At 41.6% G+C, this 20,482-nt stretch overlaps 1 protein-coding gene across 2 annotated transcripts in view; it reads right to left on the bottom strand.

Annotated features, from left to right (window-relative positions):
• The window catches only part of PGGT1B (protein geranylgeranyltransferase type I subunit beta), a 40,636-nt gene that overhangs the window by 4,778 nt on the left and 15,376 nt on the right, over nt 1-20,482 (bottom strand). For both annotated transcript variants that reach the window (XM_084779963.1, XM_084779964.1), the window contains 5 exons: nt 17,949-18,100; nt 17,037-17,169; nt 10,582-10,627; nt 5,061-5,245; nt 2,547-2,655 (listed from right to left, as the gene is read on the bottom strand). In XM_084779963.1, coding sequence (XP_084636089.1) covers nt 2,547-2,655; nt 5,061-5,245; nt 10,582-10,627; nt 17,037-17,169; nt 17,949-18,100 — 625 coding nt within the window. The remainder of the gene's footprint in view (nt 1-2,546; nt 2,656-5,060; nt 5,246-10,581; nt 10,628-17,036; nt 17,170-17,948; nt 18,101-20,482) is intronic.

The raw sequence follows: 20,482 nt of genomic DNA, 5'->3' as shown, positions 1-20,482 counted from the left end.
TCTCCAATCCAAGCCTCCTCTGCTTTAGTGTCACAGGCATATAAATGACCTGCTGGGTCCACATAAAGTCAGGATCCCAAATGAGAGAGAACAGGGGACAGGTCCCTGTCTGAACCTGGTACATTCTGCTTACTATGAGGATCTCCCATTGCATCCATTCCCAGGAACAACGTAATTCCATTCTTTATAGCTGAATAAACGCCATTGGGTATACATACCACACTTCCCCATTCATCTGCTGTGTGACACCTAGGCTGGGTCTGTACCTTGGCTTTTGAGGATACATGGCTACCTAAGGCTCTTTATAGTAGGTTAAGTTGCCTTACACTCCTGTGGGTATATGCCCAGAATTGGTACAGCTGGATCATATGGCAGATCCATTTTCAGTCTTCTAAGGAATCTACAATCTGATCTCCATAGTGGCTGGAATAATTTATGCTCTCACTGGCAGTGTTGAGGACTCCATTGCCTGACATTCCTGTTATTTGTTTAATGGCAGCCATTTTGACAGGGTAAGAAGGAATCTCAATGCAGTTTTATATGTCTCTGATGACTAGTGATGCTGAATCTTCTTCTTCTGTACTCTTATTGGCCATTTGAACTTCTGTCTTTTGAGACCTGACTATTTCTTTAGTCTATTCATGGGCTGGGTTGGTTGGGACTTTGTTATTTACAGTTCTAAGTTCTCTATGTATACTAGATATTAATCCTCTGTCAGCTGTATGTTTTTCTATTCTGTACATGCTCTCACTACATAGTTTCCTTTGTTACCCAGAAAAGTTTTAATTTCATGGGATCCCACTTGTCAGTTGCTCACATTATTTCCTTGCTCTAGCTAAGACTATAAGAGCCATATTAAGAGTAGAGAAAGTCTCTGATTTTAGTAAAAATGTTTTTCTTTGTTGGTTATACTATGTCCTGCATAGCCTTTATTATCCTGAGTTACATTCTTTTATTCCTAGTTTCTTCAGGGCTTTTATCCCAAAACAATTTTACTGTGTCAAAGTCGTTTTTGTATGCATAGAGATGATCATGTGACATCTATTTTTGAGTCGTATTTATGTGATGTAAACATTTATTGATGCGTGTGTTGAACTGTCCTTACACTCCTAGGATGAAGTCAGTTTGCTCATGGTAAGTGAATGCTGTTGAAACAGGGTCTCATATATGACAGACTGGCCTCAAACTCCCTGTACATCCACAGATGACCCTGAATGTCTGCTTCCCCTGCCTTCACCTTTTTTTGTTTTGTTTTGTTTTGTTTTGCTTTTTTGTTTTTCAAGACAAGGTTTCTCTCTGTTAGACTGGTCGTCCTGGACTCGCTTTGTAGACCACGCTGGCCTCAAACTCACAGCGATCCACCTGCCTCTGCCTCCCCAGTGCTGGGATTAAAGGCTTGTGTGCCACCACACCTAGCTCTGCCTTCACTTTTTATGAGGTGGGATTATAAGCATGCCTCACTACATCTGGTTTACATTGTGCTAGACCAAATCCAAGGCTTTACACATATTAGACTAGCATTCTACTAGAGTAATCCCAAGCCCTTGAGCAATGCTTTTAGTGTATTGCTGAATTTGGTTTTGAAAAAAATTTTTTTAACTTAGAAGTCACTCTTGTTCCCCTCAGGGCTCAGTGTCCTAGGTAGCCTTATCAACGTGAAAATAACCTAGAATCACTTGTGAAGCAGTTAACTCAGTTAAGGAGTTGTCCAGTTCAAATGGACCTGTGGCCATATGTGTTGGGTGTGTCTTGATTTCTGCTACATGTAGGAAGACTCGCGCTGTGGTTAGTAGTATCCCTAAGTAGGTGACCTGGGCTGTATAAAAAGCTAGCTTGAACCTAAGACGGTGTAAGCCAGAGAGCAAGTCAACAAGCAAGTCCCTTACCTGACTTTTCTCAATGATGTATAAACCTAGTTGTATGAGCCAAATAAACCCTTTCCTCCTGAAGTTGCCTTTGGTCAAAGTGTTATTATAGCAACAGAAAAGCAAACTACAACACTGTTAGCTCACGTCACAGTTAACAACCCTGACGTTTTCAGAGGAGCCAAGTAACTCCTTGTTTTGGATAGGACCCATTCAGAACACCTCCTTACTTCCACACATGAAGTGAAACATTGCTAAGTATTGGCAGTGTGGGGAGATGCATACTAAAATATGTTCTGACAATTTATCCTTCCTTTATACTACCAATACCTTAAATCTGTTTCAAGTATAATGTTTATGGTTTTTGTTTTGTACGTGAGTAGGCAGGTATATGCGTGCACATGTAGAGGTCAAAGGACAGCATACGGGGGCTGATTGCCCTTTTTTATCATGTGGGTCCCTACTGAACCCATGTCACAAGGTCTGGCAGCAAGTGTATTTATCCACTGAGCCATTTCACTGGCCTTCACACATAATCTTTTCCAAAATTTATTATTTACTATAACATTAGAACTGTGGCAATATTTTCTACCATATACAATTTCTGAAGAAGGTATATACTTACAAGGCCTACTCAAGAAATAAAACATAGTGCTTTAGATTCATGCCAAACATAATTACCTGGATGACTGTCTGGCCATTTAGCAAATCCTCCCACAAGGCGATCTTGGGTTGATAAGATATAATTCCTATTCTTCTCAAAGTTAGTGTACTGGAAAATTTTCAGAAGCTAAAAACAAAATGATAAAAATAATTAGCACGCACAAACCTTCCTGGCCTGTGGCTCACATTTCAGCTACTGGTCATTCGGGGATGTTTTTTTCTAGCTTAGACTCTCAGAGCAAATCTCTAGAGATTTGAGCACTTTAAAGTAGCCTATTACAGTATCATTTTTATTAGCTTACCAGCTCATTAGGAGAAAGGCTTAATATTGTCAAGATATGACTTCTAGCCAGATACACATTCAGCAAATACCTACTAGAGTTCACACATAGACACACAGACACACCTACACACACATAGGCATGCACACACGCACACAGAGGAATATTACTAGCCACAAAAAGGAAAATTAATGGATCGCTCCTAACATTATGCTAAGGGAATAAGAAGGACACAGAGAATAGTACTGCATGATTGCACATATATGTGCATGGTTTATAATGTCAATAAACAGTACTGCATGATTCTACATATTTGTGCATGGTTTACAATGTCAACGAATAATACTGCATGACTGCACATGTATGTGCATGATTTACAATGTCAAAAGGCTCTAGAGTCAACTTTTGACAAATCTTGGGACTTGTCGGTGAGGGACCATCAAGATCAGGGTAACCGAGGTGGGAAGACCCACCCTAAATGCGGGCAGCACCATTTCCCTAGGCTAAGAACTTGAGCTGCATAAACAGGAGAAAGCAAAGTGAGCCCTAGCAATGGCTGCTCTCTGCTTCCTGACTGGACAGATGTAATCAGCTGCTCCCTACTCCTGCTGACAAACCTTCCTGCCACAGTGGGAAGTCCCAGAACTCTATGCCTGAAGAAGCCTTTCCTCAGGTATTTTAACAACATGATGAGATACCCAAAAATGATCTATGGAGACAGAAGTAGAACAGGCTGGGGGAGAGGACAGGACAGTGAGACGTTACTGCTGACATGGTCAGAGGTCATTATATATAATGGCAGTGCTGCTTATATATTATTTTGGATACCATTATTAAAGTGCTAAACATACAATGCTATAGTTCATTATAATCAAAGAAAAGTTAATAGGAATTTTACAACAGAACAACCAGCTTGACAATTCAGAGCCTTCTGATCAAAAGGAGAGATGGACCCAGGCTTGGTGGTGCACGCCTGTAATCCCAGCACTTGGGGAGGAACAGGCAGGGAGTTTGAGGCCAGCCTGGTCTACAAAGTGAGTCCAGGACAGCCAAGGCTACACAGAGAAACCCTGTCTTGAAGAAGAATAAGAAGAAAAAACAAAAACAAAAACAAAAGCAGAGATGGTCTGGTACCAGGAGCTTCTGGGTATGATGCAACAGGAAACACCATCGTCACCAAGTGATACTTAGTGTGAAAAGCAATTATGGCTCACTTTTTAGGTGTGCTATTGACACTAGGAGTTCTGCTTTCTTAAGTTTTTTCATTTAGAAAACATATTGAAGAAGTTCCAGAAAATAAAACACAGTTGTCTTGAAAGTCAACACTCCTGGGAGGAGTGACTGTGAGATAGGTCAAGCATGGTTGCTTTGGGAGGACCATTACTGACACATGAGGGATGCATGGGCGTTTACACACTATCCTCTCTATTTTAAGTATGTCTGAAATTTTTGTGACTAAATAATGTACCAACATATTTTTTAAATGGCCTTAGAAGAAAACAGGCTTATGCCTTCATTTTAAACGAGTCTGTTTTCAGATTTGTTTCAACCACATGCATGACATTTAAGAGGGAAAAAACCAAGACTGTGGTGATTTGAGTAAGTATGCCCCCATGGACTCCTGTGTTTCGATGCTTGACTCAGCAAGTGTCACCATCCGGAGGTGTGTCCTTGTTGAAGGAAGTATGGCCCTGTGGGGCGGGCTCTCAGGTCTCCTGCTGCTGCCTGCACACAGAACTCTTCTTTCCCAGCACTGTGTCTGCCTGGACACTGCTATGCTTCCCACCATAATGATAACGGACTAGACCTCTAAACTGAAAGGCAGCCCCAGTTAAAGGTTTTCCTTTGTAAGAGTTGCCTCGGTCATGGAGTCTCTTCACAACAATAAAACTCTAACTAACACAAGGGCATTACATACAAGATGAATATAAACTCTTGTTATTTTCAGAACATCTGCACAAAAGTGGTTCTTAAGGGTGAAGATGCAAATGATATAAATAATAGCTCAGTGACTTTATGTAGCAAATCCAATCAATGAACTTTGGAGGTTGTAGGCAAAACAAACAATAAAAAAAGAAAGAAAAATTTTAAAAGGATTTCCAGCAAATGTCCAATATTATCTTTTTAAATTAACTTTGGGTTTCCAGGTATGACTTCCTGATCACCCCTGTTCTAGAAGCTGTAGTTGCTTTATTAACAGGGTATCGGTCTTATTGTGGCTTGGGTGTCGTATTTCCAGGCTTTCTCTTACCTTTAGAGTTGCTCCCACCCAGAAGGAGTAACAGGTGTCGACAGGCTTATTCGGTCTTCCATGGTAGCCGTTCTGCTGCCTCATTATACACCACCTCTTTATCCTGTTCAGTTCTTTTTCTGAAAAAACTTCTTCTAGTTTACCCATCAGGCACAGTGACGCAATGCCACAAAAGGTGGAGCCTCCTGACAATCAAAACACAAACTGTAAACTCCTGCTCAGATGTCTATGGGTGGCACAAAATGTCAGGAGAGGGGGAGTAGTCCTGTTAGCCTACACAACAGTGAAATAAAATTGAATAACAAACTCAAAACGCTACAATGAAGTCTCCCATGTGAGCTGGCAAAACAGAATAGAATTTAAAATAATTCAAAGCTTTACGAGATATTATCCTTATAAAAAAAGTTTGGCTTGGAGCAAGATAAAGGAATTTGTTCCAAACGACACGGTTTCCACCAGAACTAACAGCAAAGTCTGCTTTTAAGTTCCTTATGTCTCAGGTTCTGCATTCAGTGAGGCAGCTGAGAATCATTTGAAAAGTTTCAAACTTCTATAGAGACTTTCTTCTTATCACTCCCTACTCAGGACAGTAAAACAGTATTTACATGGGGCTAAGCATTAGTACCTAAGAGGTTTAAAGACAGGAACAGCAATACGGGCTATATCCCATAGCAGCTTTACTACTCAATTTTGTGAATTTTATTAGCATTCATGTTTGTATATATCAAGTTATCTGGAAAATCTGTCCTCTGAAACGTGGAACTTGAGGTAGTCAACAAGCATGTAGTCAGAGGTAAGGCAGGAAATGAAACACACAGGCACATAAAACAAGTACATTTTGTACTTAAGCACCACATAAAAAAGATAAAGAGAAGTAAGTTCATGAAAATTCAGTATTCAGAGGAAATTAAGGCCAAAGGGACTCAACATTTCTGTTCTAGATTAAGAACTGGAGATATTTATAAAAAATAATTTGTCTGAGCTTCCTATTATGAATCTTCAGAGACAAAAATAATTGCACCCATCACAATCTCAGACAACCCAATTCTTTTTTTCCCCTTTTTCTTCTAATTTTTTTTTTGTTGTTGTTGTTGGTTTTTCAAGACAGGGCTCCTCTGTGTAGCCTTGGCTGTCCTAGACTCCCTCTGTAGACCAGACTGGCCTCGAACTCACAGCAATCACCTGCCTCTGCCTCCCAAGTGCTGGGATTAAAGGCGTGCGCCCCCACGTTTGGCTCAGACAACCCAGTTCTTACAGAACATATTAAGACTGCACCCCATATTTGACCCCGTCCCCTGGAGGGGGAGACCTGGTGGCACTCAGAGGAAGGATAGTAGGTTACTAAGAAGAGACTTGATACCCTATGAGCATATACAGGGGGAGGAAGTCCCCTTCAGGAACAGTCATAGGGGAGGGGAATAAAGGGAAAATGGGAGGGAGGGAAGAATGGGAGGATAAAAGGGATGGGATAACCATTGAGATGTAACAAGAATAAATTAATTAAAAAAATTTTTATACTATACAAAAAAAAAAAAAAAAGACTGCACCCCTGAAAGTGCTTTGCTCCTGGTGAATTAGCAGGATAGAGTGAGCAACGCACTTGACGATCAAGGCCCAGGAGGTCACCATTTGCCTGTCAGTCTCTTCTCTGATTACACACACAGACCAACAAATCAAACAACTGACTCAGAAAAAGGAGGGGGGAAAATCACCAAATCCAATGTAGGGTGTGTTTAGACTAGGGAGTTGGAGATAAAGCACATGAAAAAGCAGGACTACCATAAACCCACAACCGTTCAAACTCAGCTTCCCACACAAGGGATACAAAGTGCCCCAGAGGACGATCAAGTCCGCACACACCAACGGCACAAGTATAACGTGGGCGAGCTCAGGAAATAAGATGGAAACACGAAGTACAACTAGTGGATCAACAGTGACAAATGAAAAGCTGCATGAAGCCAGCGTTACAGAAATCAGAGAGCTTGCTCAGGGCTGGGTGGGGACAAATGACAAGGTTTCACCTAACAGAAGACACTGTGACAAGTGGAAAGGCAAAGCTCACCCCAAAGGAAACCAAGGAGAAGTGGGTGCAGCCTAGCACTGGCCCTGCCTGCTCTGGCACGCTCTCCACAGCTCAGAGTGAGGCCCCTGGAGGGCTATGGGCCTGAGCACAGGCAGGGAAGGCTGCCCCAGCACAGCCTCTCTACTCTGTGAGCAGTGTGATGGCTAATCCAGACTGTCAACTTGACAGGACTTAGGTCTGCTTTGGAAGTTTCTACATTAGGTTAGCTGAGGTGGGAAGACCCACCCCAGTGCACAGAGACTGTGCCCTTTAACCGTGAGCCAAAATAAACCCTTCCTTCCATAGCTGTTTCATCAGGCACTTTGTCCCAGCAACAATCAAGTAGTACATGTAGGTAAAGGCACGTTCTGCTTACAGGTCTTTCCCTTTCGGTCCTCATAGGGGTTTGACCTTTCTGAGTGGGCCTATCAAGTACAAAGAAGCCTTTTCTCAGCGGGCTGGTATTCCGATTAAATGAAACTATATGTAAATGATAGTTAGCACAGAGCTAAATTACTTAATCATTTTCACCTTAATGCACAGATCTCCGATTACAAATTGATGATACATAAGGAATAACTAGTTTATAACTGGATAATTAAAAATTAAAACACACACACACACACACACACAACCTTGAGACAATAAACATTCAAAATCCAGGATTGCTGGCTACGCTGAAGGTCAGTACATCTGATAAAAGTTATTCCATATTCCCACACAGTGCTAATAAGCTTGGAAGTGAAGAAAACCATGGTGGCTATGTACATGCTGCGTGTGTTCATGCAGCGCATGCACGTACGCACATGTGTATGTCAGAAGCTGGTGTTAAGTGTCTCTGATTTCAATGCTATCTTTTGAGACAAGGTCTATCCCTGAACTAGGAGCTCTAGGCACCTGTCTGCCACTGTACCTCCAGCATTGGGGTTCCAGGTGCATGACACCATGTTCAGCTTATATAGTGAGATCTGAACTTAGGCCATCAGTCATCATGCTGACATGGCAAGCACCTGACCGACTGAGCTTGACTGAGCCACCTCCCACTGTGATTTTTGTAGCAGGCTGACTGTGGTGGTGGAATGCCTTAAATCTCAGCACTACCATGGCTGGGGCAGGAATAATGCATGCCTGAGGTATGCTTGGCTTACACAGCAAGACCTCATCTCAAGAAAATTAAACAGGATCAAGAAGACGGCTCAGTGCATAAAACATCTGCAACATAAATGTAGGGACCTGAGTTTAGATCCCTGGAACCTACATAAAGCTGGACGTGGCAGTGCAGCTCTGTAACCCCAGCAAGCTGGCAAGTCTAGTTTGTCTGGTTCATGTTGGTAAACAAGAGACTTGGATCAAACAAGGTGGAGGATAAGGACCCACACTTGAGGCTGCCTTCATATTGCCACATATTATGTGGCATGTATGTGCCTACACTTACACTCAAATACACACACACACACACACACACACACACAAACAAACACATTAAATTTAAAGTATGAATTCTGAGGCTAAAAAGCTATCCTAAGAGACACACTCAGTGAACAGATGTAAGGGGGTCAACCCTGCTCAACTTTGGGTGAGCACAGGGTTGACTGGTAAAGATCCATTCAGCTATTTGCCAAACATGTTACAGAATCACTTCGGGTAAAACAGGTAAAGTCCCTGTGAGGATATAATTAGGTGGAAAGAGACAAACAATAACCAAATACATGAATACAGGTCACTTAGAAAATGCAAGTTGTAGGAAGAAAACTAAAACTAGAGCAGGAATTACAGAATGGCTTATACATGTGTGTGGTTGGCCTCAAAGCCACAGAGCCAAGTTACCAGATCATCAGATGTCAAACTTCTGTGCCTGAACTACAATCCATCACCAATGATAACAATGGCTACTCAGGTCAAACCAACTCACACTAATGACCCGAGTCATCATGAAGATTTTCCTTCCTGACAGGATGCTTCAGAGAGCAAGCACCATGTTTGGACAGTCCTCCATATCCCACATAACTCCAGCGTGTCCTGCACCAGTGAGGTGTCTCCTCAGCTCATCACGTCTTGCTACAGCAGCAAGATGAGAGGCTGCCCTTGTAGAAATTCTCACAACTGTCCTATTTCTTCTATACAACCACAGCCCCCCAATCATGGGAACGAACAGCAGTGCAAGCACTCCTGAAGCCACTAGCACCTGGAAACACATGGACGAAACTCCTCAAATAATCAAGCCCTTGTTGTTTCACGATATATGACTCCGAAATTCACCCAAAGGCAGCTTCAAACTCACTTTTTGAGAATGGAAATATGAGAAGCCAGCTACCAGTCAACACAGAATACACTCTACTCCAAAGAAGTGTGTAGCTTATAAGGAGGTGTGGCTGACCATGTACATCTAAAAACAAAGTGTAGGGAAGCCTTCCCCTTCCATCATCCAGTCAATAAAGAGCCACCCTCTCCCCTCTCCGCTGTCCCCTGTCCCTGCCTATAAACTCCCAGCCCTGCCTGGCTGGGGAGGCAGACTAGTTCACAGCCCCTGACCTCCATGCTGACTAGTCATGAAATAAGAGCTTTCTTTTTGCAAATTCAGTGGCACAGAACTGGCTCTTCTGCATCATAGGAAGGCCATCTTGTTTGGTATCTCTGTCACCAGCTGCACTTAACTCAAGCATATGCTAGAACCATGGAGTCATTCTGTAATAGGGAGTCACGTCTGTCTTGTCTTCCAGGAGACCTGGAAGGAGATTTAGGAGGCATGGTCACATAGTTGCTGCTGTCAGGCCACAGCCCTGCTCCAATCATGCTAGCAGAGATGGCACAGCAAATGAGCACAGCCCAGTACATCCAGTGAGGAGAGACCGCAGTTCACCTGGAGCCTCCAGCACCTGGGCTTACCTCTTAGAAAAGCAGTATGGAAGTGTGATTACTTCTGCGTGGAGACTGATTTGAGAGGGTACATACCTTTGATGGGCTAACAAGCTTAGTGCCTCCATCTCACTGTTCTAGTCCTATGCTAGCCCAAAGTGAGAAAAGCCACAGACTGGTTCAACAGAAGAGTGTCCGTGATTATCACCAAGGACAGACAATTATATCACGGAAGGTAAATAACATTTTTCATGTTCATTGTAACTCTTTGGCTTAGTCTTTCAAGTGTTATGCCAAAGAAAATAACCTGTTTTGTTTTGTTTCTTTCTAGCAATAGCCTAAAAAACAATAGCAAGATATTTTCAAGTGGTTAACATTTTAACAGATTACTAGGAATCTTTCTGGTCTGAATACTCTACTCTCTTCATGATTAGTGACCTAAGAGGTTTCAAACAGCTAACTAGCACAGTGTAAAAGGACAGATGTGGGAAAGCGACAAAAATAGTCAGTCTACAGCAGATGATGAGATGAGAAAGTCAGACGTTCTTGTGTTGAAGAGATCACACGCTATTTTAAACTACATGACCATTTACGAGGACTTACCGTGAGATTCAAGTCCAGCTCCCTGTGCCAGCCCGTTGTCATAGGACTGAAAAAGAAAAGAGCAGTTAGTTTAATGGAGAAATAATAATTCTAATAGTAGATAAGTTGCCAATAAGTTAACTGTTTTGATCTTTTTTACATTTTCTAAATTAAGTACTTTCTGCAGACAAGCCACATTCTGCAGTCTCCATTGTTCTACTTAGCAGGCCACACCATTGGCACTGCATCTGAGCCACTGGTACATGCATCTGGGCTGTGTCTGGGGCAACTGCATACCTGGCTTTTGTCCAATTATAACCCCAACCTGTACACCTCACACTCTTCCAAGTCAATGAACAGTGAATGAAAACACAAGAACTTCATACCTGTTCAACCTCAGCCATAAATTAAGTCTATTTTGAGATACTGGGTTTACTGAAGATGAGAGGCACCTAAATTTCAAGGTCCTCACATATCTTCCAAAATCAAAACAGTAAAAATTATGAAATATGTAAAACTCAGTCTTTGCCAAGGCACTCCTGAGCTTCAGATTACGTGCCTATAGAAAAAACATCAACTCTTGGCAAATGTTCTGATAAACATTTGCAAAGACCAGTGGTAATTTCTGAAGACTTCTGAGGGAGGAGGAGGAGGGAGCTACTGTTCAGTGTGAGACTGATCTAAAATCACTGCCGAGGAGGAAGATCATGCTAAGAGTGAAAACTCAAGCAGCCTTGACTTTGCTCAGTCCTAGTATGTAAGAATTCCAGTTACCACGGTTTAAATACTAATAAATAGGTTCAAATCTTTGTAAGCACCATACACTGAGTATATACTATATAATATATAAGCTCTTTAGTCCACAAATCTTTACACAAATAGAAACTACATCATGATCATGACCAATTATACCATCTTCTTCAGACTTTGTTAATTAGTTACTGACCCCCCTTCAGTTAGCAAGGCTACTTTCTATCCCTGTGAGCTGTTAACACTGTGCAAAAAAGGACAGGCCATCCTAACAGCCTGAAAAGGAGTGTACAAGTCAAGCTGGCAGTGTTCAAAGGCATGACTGCAGGACAAGAAAGGTAAAAATGGAACACATGGACAACTCAAAGAGAAGAATTCATAGGCCTGAGAAAAGGAAGACTTCCTGTCTGCCAAGAAAATCACAGGACACACCACCTTTTCCAGCCACCAAACCACTCATTAAAGAAATCATACTTTATTGCAATGAAGGAACCTGGGGCTGCAGAAATAGCTGTGTGGTTAAGAGTACTTACTGCTCTTGCAGGACCAGGGTTCAGTTCCCAGCACCCACACAGTGCTTCACAAGCATTTGTAACCCCAGTTTGGGGGGAATCTGTTAGTTCTTCTAACTTCTGTAGTATCCTGAACACACATGGTACCCACACATTCACTCAGATACACACACACACACACACACACACACACACAAAACATGTATGCAAATGCACACAACACATAGAATAAGTGGTTTTTTTTTTTTTAAAGAAAAACAGGCAACCTTGAGCTCTAAATACATTGAAGAGAAAACAAAAACCTACTAAATGAAGAGAAATCTATCTTGTTAGATAAAAAACATAGTAAATGAAATGAAAATACTACTTTTCAGTACATGGAAACCAGCCTATACAGAAAACAAACAGTCGCAAAGTTAGAAAAAAATTTAATCCAGCACCCAAAACTCAATTGCACATCCTCAAACAAACACTAGGAATATGAAAAGTACCTGTTTGCAAGCATAAGCATAAGAACCTGAGTTTGGATCTTCCGGAGCCCACATAAAAGCCAGGCTTAGTGGCACATGCTTATAACCTCAACACTGGGGCAGGTAATGGCAAGATAGGGGATCCTTAAGCTCGGTGGCAGCCAGCCTAACCAATGAACGTCAGCTTCAGTGAGAGACTGTATCAAAAGACAAAGATAGAGAGCAACCGAGGAAGAACACCCAATACCCACTGCAGCTTCCACACATGCACACACAGCAACACTAGCAAGTACACACACACACACACACACACACACACACCTAACAGTAGGAAGAAATAATAAAGTGTTAAATGGGTTCAGGAAAGAGAAAAGAAAAAAGAAAAAAAATTAGCCAGTTGTGGTGGCCCAGGACTTTAATCCCAGCACTGAGGAGGCAGAGGCAGCCAGATTGCTTTGAGTTTAAGGCCAGCCTCATCTACACATTAAGTTCCAGAACAGTCAGGACTTCAGAGATATTGTCCCAACAAAACCAAACAACACTAAATTACAGAACTCCTAAGAGCAACTATTTAATGAAATCACAAGGGAACCTGAGAGGCTGGAGAGATGGCTCAGTGGTTAAGAGTGCAGACTGATCTTAGAGAGAGGACCCAAGTCAGTTTCCAGCACCCACGGTGGGGAGGGTTGGGGAGGCTCATGGCCATCTGTAACTCTAGCTCCAACTTATTTGACCTCTACAGCCACCTGTACTCCTGTGCACATAGAACACTCCCAGAGACACAGAGATTTACAAATGATAAATCTTTTTCTAAGAAAGGGCAGAAAGTAATTACAAACATAAAACTGTGCTAAAGAGGTAAAGATGGAGCAGAGATCTCAATGGTAGAGCGCTTGCTTAGCGTTCACGGAACTGGGCTTGATCTTAAACATTACTTTGATCACAATCAAAAGAAGTAAAAACACCAGAGGGAACTGGTTGAAGTCAAAGAAAAGCAAAGAACATATATAAAACTGAAATACAGAAAGCCAAAATGCAAACCAGAGCTGGTGACGTGCTCACTGGTGAGAGTGCACAAAGACCTAGTTTTCAACATGGGGGCGGGTAGTTGCGAGCGACCAGATAGAGACGAGGACAAGAATGGGGATTTTAAAGAAGTCTAACATCTATTGGTGAGGCTATGTAGAAGAGGGCACTTTTCTATCAGCGTCAGATTAAAGTTGGCTTATCCTTTTTTTAAAGTTTTTCCCTTTTTCCCCATGGAAGAAACAGGGTTACTGAAACACTGTAAGGGCAGTGGTCTGGGCAGTCAGCCTGGTCCACCTGCTTTATCTTCTGCAGGGGTAGGGGCTGGGAGATAACAAATATAGCTAATAAAACTGCATGTGCACTTAGCTTTTGACCAAGAAATATACCTGAAGATGTATCTGTAATATATCAAAAGACATACAGAAGGTAATCAATAATGGTGCTGTTGTAAGTGAAAATAAACAGATATTCTCTACACAGAATAGTGGTAAACAAAGAATTTTAGAAGAGACTGTTATAGTTTAAGTAATGTAAGAAAAAAATCTAAGAAAAAGAACAAGGAAAACTGTGATTTCCAAGGTATATATCATTCAATGGAAAAAAGCAATTTATCAGAAAAGGTATTTGCAGTATGTTATGACCTGGTTAAATACGATATGTTTGCGGTTTTATGTGGGATAGCTACAGTAGGCATAATTATGACCTGGGTTTGGTTTTCATTGGAAATAAAGCATTCTATAAAGAGATATGATTGTGTTAAGCTGAAAAGGGATGGACGTGGGATGAATAATCTCTGTTGCCACCCTGACTAATCTGTAATTAACTAAAACCCACACAGCTGAGCACGCCTGTGAGGGATTTTTCTTGATTGGATTACATGAGGTGGAGAGACCCATCCTAAATCTGGGTCATAGGCTAGCCTTAAATATGGGCTACGCCTTCTGGTGGCAGTGCACATTAACAGTATCTGGAATAAGGAAGTTTCTGCTTTTTGCCCGCTTGCCCTCACTCTTACTGGCAAATTCACCCTGCTGGTGCTTACTCCTCCACTGGCATTAAAACCCACTTCTTTGGGACTCCAAAGTAGACTGCTGACTAGCTGAGATATCCAGCCTCATGACCACCAGATACGTGGCCTTTCCATTGGGAAACAAGCCAGACCAGCCTATGTAAGCCACTCTAATAAACTCCCACTTGATATATAGGTACATCTAATACAGATTATGGTATTATTGTTTTAATAAGGAGAAATAAAAAGCATATGATCTTCTCACCAAACAGAAATACAGGAAAGGTAATGAGAAAATACTGAGAATGTTACCTATAGTGAATATAAACAAGATGGTAAGTTTGGGGACAAGAAAGGGTGCTGGATAAGGGGAGTAAGAAGTCACACTTCTCAGGTTTTGTTTTTGTTTTTTTAATAGTTCTAACATACAGAAAGGGTTAAGTTACATATATTAAGCAAATAATACTATAAGCAAACAAACAAATAAATAGCAACATGTCAACAGCTTTTGGGTGGATGGAGAAGTCTAAATGAAGTAAATACTTAGAACAAGATTCAAACAGAAATAATTAAGTCTAACTGTAATTGAAATAAATAGCTTATCAAAGGAAAATGAATAAGTCCTGCATAGTAACCTGAAACTTGGGCTTATCTAATAGATTTCTGGTTCTTAATATACAGGCTAATAAACCACACAGAAGTTCAGGCTGTGTTTGCATGTATGTCTATGTATATGTACATATACAACTTTCTGAGCTCTGTCTGATGAGGAAGGGCCTAGAAGCAATAACATTTGATGCCAATAAGCATACTACAGCCCAGATCCTTGTTTCAAAACCATTTCTTTAATAAGGACCAAGGCTTCTTCAAGAAACGCATGAGTGCAGGCCCAAGGCTGAAGGGAAAAGTTGAAACTCCAGTATCTTGTACCAGAAAGCCTTCAAAGAATGGAGGGCACAGGTCGAAAGGCACTGACCCGGCCTGAAAAGGTTCTCCCTGACCAAACCTGGGACAACTTGAGCATCAAAATATAACACGGTCTAGTTTTACCATGATAACAATATTTTCACCAGAAGTAATTTAGGGGAGGAAAGGGTTTATTTCCTTGTTTAGTTCATCACTGAGGAAGTCTGGGCAGGAGCTCAAGCAGGAACAGGAAGCAGAAACCACGGACAAATGCTGTTTGCTGGCTCAGAGGCTCACGCTTCTAGCTTTGTTATGCAGCTCAGGACCACATGCCCAGGGTGTAGGGCTGCCCACAATGGGCTGGGCCCTCCTACATCACTTCAGTTAACAGTCAAGATGATGCCCCACAGACACATCCACAGGCCAATCTGATATGTGCAACCCTCACTTGAGCCTCCTTTGTCAGATGACTCTAGGCTGTAGGAAGTGGACAGTTAAGGCTAACCAGGACAAAATGATACTGAGAGACTGTGTCCCATGACTAGGCCACGGTGACACACATACAAGTAAAGGAAGGAAGGCGAAGAGAAGGCTTCCCCTAATGGAAGTTCCACGTACACTACTCTAGGGTAGACACGAGGGCTGGAAAACCGTCAGTGTGCACAACATGAATGAACAAAAGGTTACAAGATACGGGCTACTAATTCTCCACATTATTTTACCATGAAATGCTTAGTAACCTCTAGAAAGAAAAACACCAGCTTTACAGAGAAAACTAGCACACACCACCTTATCCGTGTGAGCAGAAATAGGACAAATTAACATTTGCCACCAACCTCCTAACATGTTCTTCCTTCCCACTTCCTTCTCCATCCTCCACTCCCATTTCTTCCTCCTCTCCCTTAGCCTCCTCACAGCCCACATTACAGAAATGAGATCAGTTCAGGACTCTTTTCCCCTTAAACCTCTTCAAGGTCTCTTCTTTCTGCAGCCACAAGCTTTTAAACTGTGTATTGTACAGTTGATACAATCTGATGCATAAAGCACTCACGAGGCAGAAGCAGGAGGATCTCTGGGAGCTGAAAGCCAGCCAGGGTTCGCAGTGAGAGCCTGTCTCAAAACACAGAGCAAAACATCTGGTGCCTAGTTGAACCAACTCCACTCCTTCAGGAGCTCACAGATACTGCACTGAAGGACACTAACAGATCTGCTAGGGGTAACACATGGCTCTAATAGGCTTAAGAACACTCATCTGTGACATGGGAGCCCTCACAGCTGGGAAGTGTAAGTCTAGAGGGCAGCTCTTCTGCCTCTAGTGTACACAGAAGACGCAGGAGCAAAGGGTGACCCTGGCTGCACCTAAGCTCTTCTCACCTCTGCTAGAATAAACTGTGTTGTACAACAGAAACATTTGTAATGTCTTTAAAACTTGATTGGAGCTGGGTATTGTGGCGCATGCCTTTAATCCCTGCACTCAGAGGGCAGAGGCAGGTGGATCTCTGTGAGTTCGAGGCCAGCCTGGTCTACAAGTGAGTCCAGGACAGCCAGGGCTGTTATACAGAGAAACCACCCCCCACCAAAAAAAAAAAAAAGGATTAGAAAACACATGTAAGCACTAAGTTTTCATGGTCATGATATCAATAATATCTGAGAGTATTTCTATATGGTGTTTTGAGACAAATCTACCCCCAAAAATGTTATTTTCAAATCTTGACAGAGAGATGAGGCATACAATATACTACAGCCCTCAACACCAGCAATAACAACATAAACTGGTCCAGTTTCATCAACATAACTCACCATGCTTCTTCTAATGTAGCTGATGGCTTTCTTCATGTCCATGCCTGACCAGTTGTTGAGCATATAGCAAATACAGGAAGCACAGTACACAAACCTCATGTCATTCTCACTGCCTTCAGGAACAGCACAAAAGCTGAAAACAACAAGGATGTGACGCTGCATTAAGACCATCTACCTCAGGCCAGGAGCACGCACTCTGTGTCTGGGACAACACTGGATTCCCAAATGTCCATTTATTATGAACACACCACTTTTTCCCTCATCAAGAGCAGTGTTCTGAAAATGCAGACAAAAACATTAAGGATCATAGCGTACAGGGCAAAGATGTAACAAAGCAGCAGACTGGCCACATGGCCTTTTCCTTAGAGCTCACGGCTACTACTTCATCGCATTAACCACTTAGAACTGCTTGTAACCTAAAAGAATCTTAACTTAGAAGAATCTTTGTGCCCAAAACATGAAGCACCAAGAATCAGTGGGCACTAGCTTCCCCAGAGTTCACCAGGTGCCTCGATGGGCTGGACAGCAAGCCAGCACACTCTGAACGTTTTAACGGTGGGCGTGAACTCCTCTCACCCATCAGGACCTTCAAGGAACCAACACGCAAACTAAATTGCTTATTTCAAAATACTTGTTTCATCCAGATGGTATATTAAAGGGAAGAGGAGTTCTACTAGAAAGTTAGTTTCATTTTTACTCATGTCAAATGGGATACTTTCTTCATTAAGCATTTAACTACACATTATGTGGTTCTCTTCCACTGTGACTGGGGTCTAACCTACGGCCTTCAACACACTAATTATGCACTAACTCTATTCCTGGGCTCTAAAGATTTACTGTCGTATTAGATTCAGTTTTTTAGTTCCAAACAGCTTTTACTTAAAGATAAAAGTAGCAGTGCGTTGTTCATACCTCCCATCTTCCAGCTGAAGGGCTCTCAAGCCTGCTAAGCAAGCTTCTTTATCAACTCGGCTTAAGTCATCTCCAAGGATAATTAAACAGGAAAGACCAGTGTAGGTCATCGCTATGTGTCCACTGTCGTAAGGATGAGCTGTTCCCGGATTCTAAGTTCAAAATTAATATTGTTAAATTAGTTGAAATTTTAAATTTTATTTCACAAATAAGGTTCAGCAAGTAGTTTTAGTAAATGTTCTTTATATCAATTTGTACAGACATTCAAATGAGTAAAACATGCCTCAATTTTTAAATGTCTCAATATGTCTTCTTACAAGCTATATAATTTTCAAAATCTATGCTCCTCCAATGTTATGAAAGTTGTTATATGACATTTGAATAAACCACATCTTTGAAACTTATAAAGTTAGAAACCCATTCAATATCAAAAAATTTATAAAAAGAAGTAAAATTTTGGCTGGAAATATAGCTGAGTGTAGAGTCCTTGCCTAATGTGTGTTGAGGTTGTATAAGTTTAATTCCCAGCAATGTCCAAGAAAGAAAGAAAATGTACTATATATGGTACAAATCTACATCAAACACCACAATATTACCACACCACCTTATCATTCACTGCCAGGAAGTTTAATCATTTCAACATATAATAAACATTAGCATTCAGAAATAAAAAGTAAATGTAATAGTTACTTTTTTATTATTATTGGACTGTATAATATTAAGCAAGGTCACACAATCTCAGAAATAAACCCTGTTACAACCACATATGTGGGATCTAGGCAATAATGTATGTGTATTAAAAAGAGTTAGCAACGTAATCCTGCAATTTTCTTGTACTGTGATCTTCTGTGTGTCGTCAGAGAGCAAGTCTGCATGCTACCCAATACCCTTTCTCCCCGCACCCACCCACTGACCCTCCCTTGCATATCTCACTAACACCAAGCCAACCTTCACCTTAACACCTTCTAAGTCCCTGCTCACAACTCAAGCTCTAATTCTCTTGACTATTCTATTTCTCATGTGCAATGGGCTCCTTGGAATGCCTACAACAGGTCTCATTTTTCAGTATTTAAACCAAACACCTGTTATTTTAAAAGAATGGTAGGGAACCAAACATGAATTAAATGTGAACCTTGACCTTTACAAGATGAAGAGATAGCTGAGTGGTTCCAATAAGAGAATCCAGAGTCTATTATTCAAATGGTCATGGAGGAGATTTAAATAGGACTCTGTCCTGCAGGAGAATAAGAGCTTGGCAAGGTACAGACAGGGATAAGACACTACAGGGAGAAGAAAATAAAGGTGAAGCAAGAAAGGAAAATCCGTGGACATTGAAAGCATCACATAATTTAACAGGGAATATAGGGTTTATAATGCAAAATAAATGAAGAGGGTAAGTTGGGTGGATCTATGCATGTCTATGCCCTGTCAAAACTAAACATATATTATGATATTAAATGCACACAAGTGGTTTGGTGGTTTCTGAAGGAAAAAAAATGACGAAACTGTTTTATTTATATTGGTACTTCAGATTTCTTCATTTGTCTGTCTTGTAGCCCTGCGCTCCCATCCTCCATGGCAGCTTTTTGTAGGCCTAAGTGATTGTATCTGAGACTCTAGCTCCTGGTACCATAGAGACTCGGATAAAGGTCACACACAGTGAGAACTGGCTCCTCAGAGGGGACAGGAGGCACAATGAGGGCCAAAACTGGGTATCACGAGAGCCTGTGAACCAGGGGCAAACATTCAATTCTTAAGGGACATCTTAGCTCCTGGTATTCCTAAAATGTGCAGGCATTCAGGTACAGTGACACACACCTACAGTGCCAGCTTGGGAGATGTGAAGCAAACTTTTAGTGTCAACTTGGGCAATATTACAAGACTATGTCTCAAAAATAAATTTTTTAAAAATATGCTATAAAATGCCTTGGAGGTAGAGGTTTTCTTGCCAAGGCAAATCGCTGTTTACACCAACAAGCACATCCTACATCTGCACATGGTCTTATTATGCTACTAACAGGCAGCATTCTCTACATCAAGACAGATGACTAACTAGAAAGCCTCCCTTTACTCAGGGTTGGATTAAGTTGAAAAACACATGTATGAAAACAGAGAGAGAGAGAGAGAGAGAGAGAGAGAGAGAGAGATTGAGATTGAGAGAGAGATTTTATGAATCCTTTGTTGTCATATACCCTGCTACCAAGGCATTTAATTGGAGACATCTTGCTGATGTCACCCGACCCTGATTCAGATAAGCTTGTCTACAGTTTGAGAGGAATAAAGCTTAAACAGTCTCCATCAAACCTTGTCATCACTACAATCGCTGCCACTTACTGCAAGATCTTGAATCAGAACATGAAAAACTGGAAGCTTCTCATCAAATCCGCAGCTGTACATGATTCTTGAAACACTCAGCATGACCCCATACTGGCTGGTGGCAACTGTAGTGACCCCATCTTATAAGCAGCCTAACCCATCAAGGAAAAGGCCTCTTTTTCATTTGTTCTTTGTTTCTGAGGCACAGTTTGACTTGT

The sequence above is a fragment of the Acomys minous genome (assembly GCF_964271855.1).
Source record: "Acomys minous genome assembly, chromosome: 4".
Classification (NCBI taxonomy): Eukaryota; Metazoa; Chordata; class Mammalia; order Rodentia; family Muridae; genus Acomys; species Acomys minous.
The sequence above is the reverse complement of the archived record's forward strand: the minus strand, read 5'-3'. Positions and strand labels throughout refer to the sequence as shown.